This window comes from Pecten maximus, chromosome 18 (assembly GCF_902652985.1).
Source record: "Pecten maximus chromosome 18, xPecMax1.1, whole genome shotgun sequence".
Lineage (NCBI taxonomy): Eukaryota > Metazoa > Mollusca > Bivalvia > Pectinida > Pectinidae > Pecten > Pecten maximus.
This window is the reverse complement of record NC_047032.1, coordinates 6,038,245-6,045,818: the sequence shown is the minus strand read 5'-3', so window position 1 is coordinate 6,045,818 and position 7,574 is coordinate 6,038,245. Positions and strand designations below refer to the sequence as shown.

Here is a 7,574-nt window from a genome sequence, read left to right as displayed (position 1 = left end):
AGAGATCACCCTTCCTGACAGAGAGATCACAGACAGAGATCACCCTTCCTGACAGAGAGATCATAGACAGAGATCACCCTTCCTGACAGAGAGACTAAACAAAAGCCAGAGAGATCAACTTTCCTAACAAAAAGATCACAGCAGCCAGAGATCACTTTTTCCTGACAGAGAGATCAACTCTCCTAATAAAGTGACTAGTCAATAGCCAGAGAGATTACTTTTTCTGGGAGAAAATCTTTTCATAGAGACCATATATTTCCCTACTGAGCGTAGCCTGTTCTAGATGACCACTGACACTTGAGAGAATTCCTATCTATAGAGACCATCCACACTGAGAGCCTAATGACTTATTTTTACTTGTTTTTAACTTGGAACTGGCTGCTTCCCATAGCCAATTAGAAGATGCAATAATGACAAATATTAAATGACAAATATGAAATATTTCGTCATTCTAATAGAAAAACTACTGCACTCCCTCCATTTATATGGTTACAAGCTGCTGTAAAATTGGGTTAGGAAAAACTGCACTTTGTTTCCAAAAATCATTTATCTTTGCAGAATCAATAATGTCTGAGAGTGTTGTTTGTACAGAAAGTCTACTCTAGTCAGAACCACTGCTGTCTGAGAGTGTTGTTTGTACAGAAAGTCTGCTCTAGTCAGAATCACAGCTTTCTGATAGTGTTGTTTGTACAGAAAGTCTGCTCTAGTCAGAACCACAGCTGTCTGAGAGTGTTGTTTGTACAGAAAGTCTGCTCTAGTCAGAATCACTGCTGTCTGAGAGTGTTGTTTGTACAGAAAGTCTGCTCTAGTCAGAACCACTGCTGTCTGAGAGTGTTGTTTGTACAGAAAGTCTGCTCTTGTCAGAACCACTGCTGTCTGAGAGTGTTGTTTGTACAGAAAGTCTGCTCTAGTCAGAACCACTGCTGTCTGATAGTGTTGTTTGTACAGAAAGTCTGCTCTAGTCAGAACCACTGCTGTCTGAGAGTGTTGTTTGTACAGAAAGTCTGCTCTTGTCAGAACCACAGCTGTCTGAGAGTGTTGTTTGTACAGAAAGTCTGCTCTAGTCAGAACCAGTGCTGTCTGAGAGTGTTGTTTGTACAGAAAGTCTGCTCTAGTCAGAACCACAGCTGTCTGAGAGTGTTGTTTGTACAGAAAGTCTGCTCTAGTCAGAATCACAGCTTTCTGATAGTGTTGTTTGTACAGAAAGTCTGCTCTAGTCAGAATCACAGCTTTCTGATAGTGTTGTTTGTACAGAAAGTCTACTCTAGTCAGAACCACAGCTGTCTGAGAATGTTGTTTGTACAGAAAGTCTGCTCTAGTCAGAACCACAGCTGTCTGAGAGTGTTGTTAATACAGAAAGTCTGCTCTAGTCAGAACCACAGCTGTCTGATAGTGTTGTTTGTACAGAAAGTTTGCTCTAGTCAGAAACACTGCTGTCTGAGAGTGTTTGTACAGAAAGTCTGCTCTAGTCAAAATGCTGTCTGATAGTGTTGTTTGTACAGAAAGTCTGCTCTAGTCAGAAACACTGCTGTCTGAGAGTGTTGTTTGTACAGAAAGTCTGCTCTAGTCAAAATGCTGTCTGAGAGTGTTGTTAATACATAAAGTCTGCTCTAGTCAGAATCACAGCTGTCTGAGAGTGTTGTTTGTACAGAAAGTCTGCTCTAGTCAAAATGCTGTCTGAGAGTGTTGTTAATACAGAAAGTTTGCTCTAGTCAGAACCACTACTGTCTGATAGTGTTGTTTGTACAGAAAGTCTGCTCTAGTATGAACCACTGCTGTCTGAGAATGTTGTTTGTACAGAAAGTCTGCTCTAGTCAGAACCACAGCTGTCTGATAGTGTTGTTTGTACAGAAAGTCTGCTCTAGTCAGAACCACAGCTGTCTGAGAGTGTTGTTTGTACAGAAAGTCTGCTCTAGTCAGAAACACTGCTGTCTGAGAGTGTTGTTTGTACAGAAAGTCTGCTCTAGTCAGAACCACTGCTGTCTGAGAGTGTTGTTTGTACAGAAAGTCTGCTCTAGTCAGAACCACAGCTGTCTGAGAGTGTTGTTTGTACAGAAAGTCTGCTCTAGTCAGAACCACTGCTGTCTGAGAGTGTTGTTTGTACATAAAGTCTACTCTAGTCAGAACCACTGCTGTCTGAGAGTGTTGTTTGTACAGAAAGTCTGCTCTAGTCAGAACCACAGCTGTCTGAGAGTGTTGTTTGTACATAAAGTCTACTCTAGTCAGAACCACTGCTGTCTGAGAGTGTTGTTTGTACAGAAAGTCTGCTCTAGTCAGAACCACAGCTGTCTGAGAGTGTTGTTTGTACAGAAAGTCTGCTCTAGTCAGAACCACAGCTGTCTGAGAGTGTTGTTTGTACAGAAAGTCTGCTCTAGTCAGAACCACTGCTGTCTGATAGTGTTGTTAATACAGAAAGTCTGCTCTAGTCAGAACCACAGCTGTCTGAGAGTGTTGTTTGTACAGAAAGTCTACTCTAGTCATAATGCTGTCTGAGAGTGTTGTTTGTACAGAAAGTCTGCTCTAGTCAAAATGCTGTCTGAGAGTGTTGTTTGTACAGAAAGTCTACTCTAGTCAGAATCACTGCTGTCTGAGAGTGTTGTTTGTACAGAAAGTCTACTCTAGTCATAATGCTGTCTGAGAGTGTTGTTTGTACAGAAAGTCTGCTCTAGTCAAAATGCTGTCTGAGAGTGTTGTTTGTACAGAAAGTCTACTCTAGTCAGAATCACTGCTGTCTGAGAGTGTTGTTTGTACAGAAAGTCTGCTCTAGTCAAAATGCTGTCTGAGAGTGTTGTTAATACAGAAAGTCTGCTCTAGTCAGAACCATTGCTGTCTGAGAGTGTTGTTTGTACAGAAAGTCTGCTCTAGTCAGAACCACTGCTGTCTGAGAGTGTTGTTTGTACAGAAAGGCTGCTCTAGTCAGAACCACAGCTGTCTGAGAGTGTTGTTTGTACAGAAAGTCTGCTCTAGTCAGAACCACAGCTGTCTGAGAGTGTTGTTTGTACAGAAAGTCTGCTCTAGTCAAAATGCTGTCTGAGAGTGTTGTTAATACATAAAGTCTGCTCTAGTCAGAACCACAGCTGTCTGAGAGTGTTGTTTGTACAGAAAGTCTGCTCTAGTCAAAATGCTGTCTGAGAGTGTTGTTAATACAGAAAGTTTGCTCTAGTCAGAACCACTGCTGTCTGATAGTGTTGTTTGTACAGAAAGTCTGCTCTAGTCAGAACCACTGCTGTCTGAGAGTGTTGTTTGTACAGAAAGTCTGCTCTAGTCAGAACCAATGCTGTCTGAGAGTGTTGTTTGTACAGAAAGTCTGCTCTAGTCAGAACCACAGCTGTCTGAGAGTGTTGTTTGTACAGAAAGTCTGTTCTAGTCAAAATGCTGTCTGATAGTGTTGTTTGTACAGAAAGTCTACTCTAGTCAGAATCACTGCTGTCTGAGAGTGTTGTTTGTACAGAAAGTCTGCTCTAGTCAAAATGCTGTCTGATAGTGTTGTGTGTACAGAAAGTCTACTCTAGTCAGAATCACTGCTGTCTGAGAGTGTTGTTTGTACAGAAAGTCTGCTCTAGTCAAAATGCTGTCTGAGAGTGTTGTTTGTACAGAAAGTCTACTCTAGTCAGAATCACTGCTGTCTGAGAGTGTTGTTTGTACAGAAAGTCTGCTCTAGTCAGAACCACTGCTGTCTGAGAGTGTTGTTTGTACAGAAAGTCTACTCTAGTCAGAATCACAGCTGTCTGAGAGTGTTGTTTGTCCCGAAAGTCTGCTCTAGTCAGAAACACTGCTGTCTGAGAGTGTTGTTTGTACAGAAAGTCTGCTCTAGTCATAATGCTGTCTGAGAGTGTTGTTTGTACAGAAAGTCTGTTCTAGTCAAAATGCTGTCTGAGAGTGTTGTTTGTACAGAAAGTCTACTCTAGTCAGAATCACTGCTGTCTGAGAGTGTTGTTTGTACAGAAAGTCTGCTCTAGTCAAAATGCTGTCTGAGAGTGTTGTTAATACAGAAAGTCTGCTCTAGTCAGAACCATTGCTGTCTGAGAGTGTTGTTTGTACAGAAAGTCTACTCTAGTCAGAACCACTGCTGTCTGAAAGTGTTGTTTGTACAGAAAGTCTGCTCTAGTCAGAACCACAGCTGTCTGAGAGTGTTGTTTGTACAGAAAGTCTGCTCTAGTCAAAATACTGTCTGAGAGTGTTGTTAATGCATAAAGTCTGCTCTAGTCAGAACCACAGCTGTCTGAGAGTGTTGTTTGTACAGAAAGTCTGCTCTAGTCAAAATGCTGTCTGAGAGTGTTGTTTGTACAGAAAGTCTGCTCTAGTCAGAACCACAGCTGTCTGAGAGTGTTGTTTGTACAGAAAGTCTGCTCTAGTCAGAACCACAGCTGTCTGATAGTGTTGTTTGTACAGAAAGTCTGCTCTAGTCAGAATCACAGCTGTCTGAGAGTGTTGTTTGTCCCGAAAGTCTGCTCTAGTCAGAACCACAGCTGTCTGAGAGTGTTGTTTGTACAGAAAGTCTGCTCTAGTCAGAACCACAGCTGTCTGAGAGTGTTGTTTGTACAGAAAGTCTACTCTAGTCAGAACCACAGCTGTCTGAGAGTGTTGTTTGTACAGAAAGTCTGCTCTAGTCAGAACCACAGCTGTCTGAGAGTGTTGTTTGTACAGAAAGTCTGCTCTAGTCAGAACCACTGCTGTCTGATAGTGTTGTTTGTACAGAAAGTCTGCTCTAGTCAGAACCAATGCTGTCTGAGAGTGTTGTTTGTACAGAAAGTCTGCTCTAGTCAGAACCACTGCTGTCTGAGAGTGTTGTTTGTACAGAAAGTCTGCTCTAGTCAAAACCACTGCTGTCTGAGAGTGTTGTTAATACAGAAAGTCTGCTCTAGTCAGAACCACTGCTGTCTGATAGTGTTGTTAATACATAAAGTCTACTCTAGTCAGAACCACAGCTGTCTGAGAATGTTGTTTGTACAGAAAGTCTGCTCTAGTCAGAACCACTGCTGTCTGAGAGTGTTGTTTGTACAGAAAGTCTGCTCTAGTCAGAACCACAGCTGTCTGAGAGTGTTGTTAATACAGAAAGTCTGCTCTAGTCAGAACCACAGCTGTCTGAGAGTGTTGTTTGTACAGAAAGTCTGCTCTAGTCAGAACCAATGCTGTCTGAGAGTGTTGTTTGTACAGAAAGTCTGCTCTAGTCAGAACCACAGCTGTCTGAGAGTGTTGTTTGTACAGAAAGTCTGCTCTAGTCAAAATGCTGTCTGAGAGTGTTGTTTGTACAGAAAGTCTGCTCTAGTCAAAATGCTGTCTGAGAGTGTTGTTTGTACAGAAAGTCTACTCTAGTCAGAACCACAGCTGTCTGAGAGTGTTGTTTGTACAGAAAGTCTGCTCTAGTCAGAACCACAGCTGTCTGAGAGTGTTGTTTGTACAGAAAGTCTGCTCTAGTCAGAACCACAGCTGTCTGAGAGTGTTGTTTGTACAGAAAGTCTGCTCTAGTCAGAACCACAGCTGTCTGAGAGTGTTGTTTGTACAGAAAGTCTACTCTAGTCAGAATCACTGCTGTCTGAGAGTGTTGTTTGTACAGAAAGTCTGCTCTAGTCAAAATGCTGTCTGAGAGTGTTGTTTGTACAGAAAGTCTGCTCTAGTCAGAACCACAGCTGTCTGAGAGTGTTGTTAATACAGAAAGTCTGCTCTAATCATAATGATACATCCTTGCAGTTGAGGAGCTGTTCTTTGTCTTAAGAGACCACTTTCAGTTTTAAAGACTTATTCTATAGTAAGAGGAGGTGATGAATTACCTATACAGTCTTCAATGTGCGTCGTGAGAGTACTTTGTTTTTGAGGGACCATCACTTTTTCGTCAACACCAATGTCTGGTTCAAGTAAAATTAATTTTCCGCATTAATGTCCATTTTGACAAGAAAAATCTAACTGTGTTTGAGGTAGCTCTCTGAGAAGCTTACCTAAGTGTACCATAAAGATTTTTCAGGGTTTTTTGTGGGTTTAAATGAACAAAATTTTATTAAAGCTTCACTTAGAAATTGAAAGCTCTCATGAGGCCTTACAAATGAGAAGAAGAATTTTTTTCTGTTTGGTAGAAGAGTACATATATGGTTCAGGATGACAGTTACTAGAGCAGTAAAGAGTGAACTGCACGTCGTAAGTTTATACTGCTTCAGAAGGCAATCCTTAACTGTAGTACCTTGTTGTGTACAGTTTACTCAATAACTTTGAGACATCTTTTCCAACTTTCCAGTTTATGAAGTTGCAAAAACTTGTTAATGATCAAATATAGTTGAGCACAAATCACTGTCAGTTTCCAGTATCCTTTTGATGGCTTTTGGGTATTTTTATTTATTTCAGTAACTATAAAAAAAACTATGAAAAAAAATACACCTACTAAAATAAGGTGCCATTTTTGTCTTTCCTTTCTCCTTTCTCTTTTCCACTCTTCTCCTTTCTCTTTTTCTGCTCTTCCCCTTTCTCTTTTTCTCTTCTTTTCCTTTCTCTTTTTCTCCTTTTCTCCTTTCTCTTTTTCTGCTCTTCTCCTTTCTCTTTTTCTCTTCTTTTCCTTTCTCTTTTTCTCTTCTTTTCCTTTCTCTTTTTCTCCTCTTCTCCTTTCTCTTTTTTCCCTTTTTTCCTTTCTCTTTTTCTCTCCTCTCTTCCTCTTTCCTCTTTTCCTGTTCCATTCCCTTTTTCTCCTCTTTTCCTCTTTCCTTATAATTTTCTCCTCTTCTCCTATCTCTTTTCTAGTAGTTGATACCATCATGAAAAATGGCCCTCACAATGATAGTTTGTCGGGTGCATACCAGAAACAGGTTAATCGAGCTAAAATTTAGACATTTTTGGACACTTTTCAAGATGATTTGTGACATCATTAATCGAATGATCTAATTAATATTGATAAACCTGTTAATAGCTTACGTTCCCTTTCCAGCAATAGTGGGACTTCTGATGGGGACATGTTCAATCATACTGACATAACGCATTAGTACACTACAGTCCATGGAAGGATATAACATATATTAACATATATGTAAGGTTCCTGGCCCATAAAGGTTGCTTTTCTGTACTATCTGGGCTTGACTTTATAGTTAAAGTTTAAAATGTAAACTTTATTCATTTTACAATTACAAACAAGTTATACCTGCTTATATTAATCAGGCTTGTTGGGCGGATGACCCCGTACCTAATTTCACGTCCAATCGGGGAATCGAACCCTGGCTACCTAGGTGAAAGGCAAGTGTGTTACCAGCTGTGCCACCCTACCACCAAATGTTTGACTGTATTTAAGATAAACATTGAAACTTTCTGATAATATTAATTAATATTAGGAGCCATGTTTTTGTAGAAGTATAATCATTTGAGTGAGATCAGAGGCATACATGTCTAATAGGTATGTCCCTGATGTTCCTCGGTGGAGTTTCAAAGCATTCACTCAAATGGCAGTAAAAAGGTAGAAATTGTAATATGTTTCCAAAATTTTAATGATTTTTATTCTGGTATTTTTTTATTTCATGTTTAGGATTTTAAAGAACTTGCAGACCATATGTGAAAGTCATCCAAAAATCTTGTATAAATAGGAATGTTAATATGACCCA

General features: G+C 40.2%; 1 protein-coding gene across 1 annotated transcript; it reads right to left on the bottom strand.

The window, feature by feature from the left end:
- Positions 1-5,900: 5,900 nt before the first annotated feature.
- On the bottom strand, positions 5,901-6,739 carry LOC117316991 (protein PXR1-like). Its single transcript, XM_033871770.1, has 2 exons — positions 6,374-6,739; positions 5,901-5,936 (listed from the first exon to the last, which is right to left on the bottom strand). The coding sequence occupies exons 1-2, from the start codon at positions 6,737-6,739 to the stop codon at positions 5,901-5,903; spliced, it is 402 nt and encodes a 133-aa protein (XP_033727661.1).
- Positions 6,740-7,574: the final 835 nt, after the last annotated feature.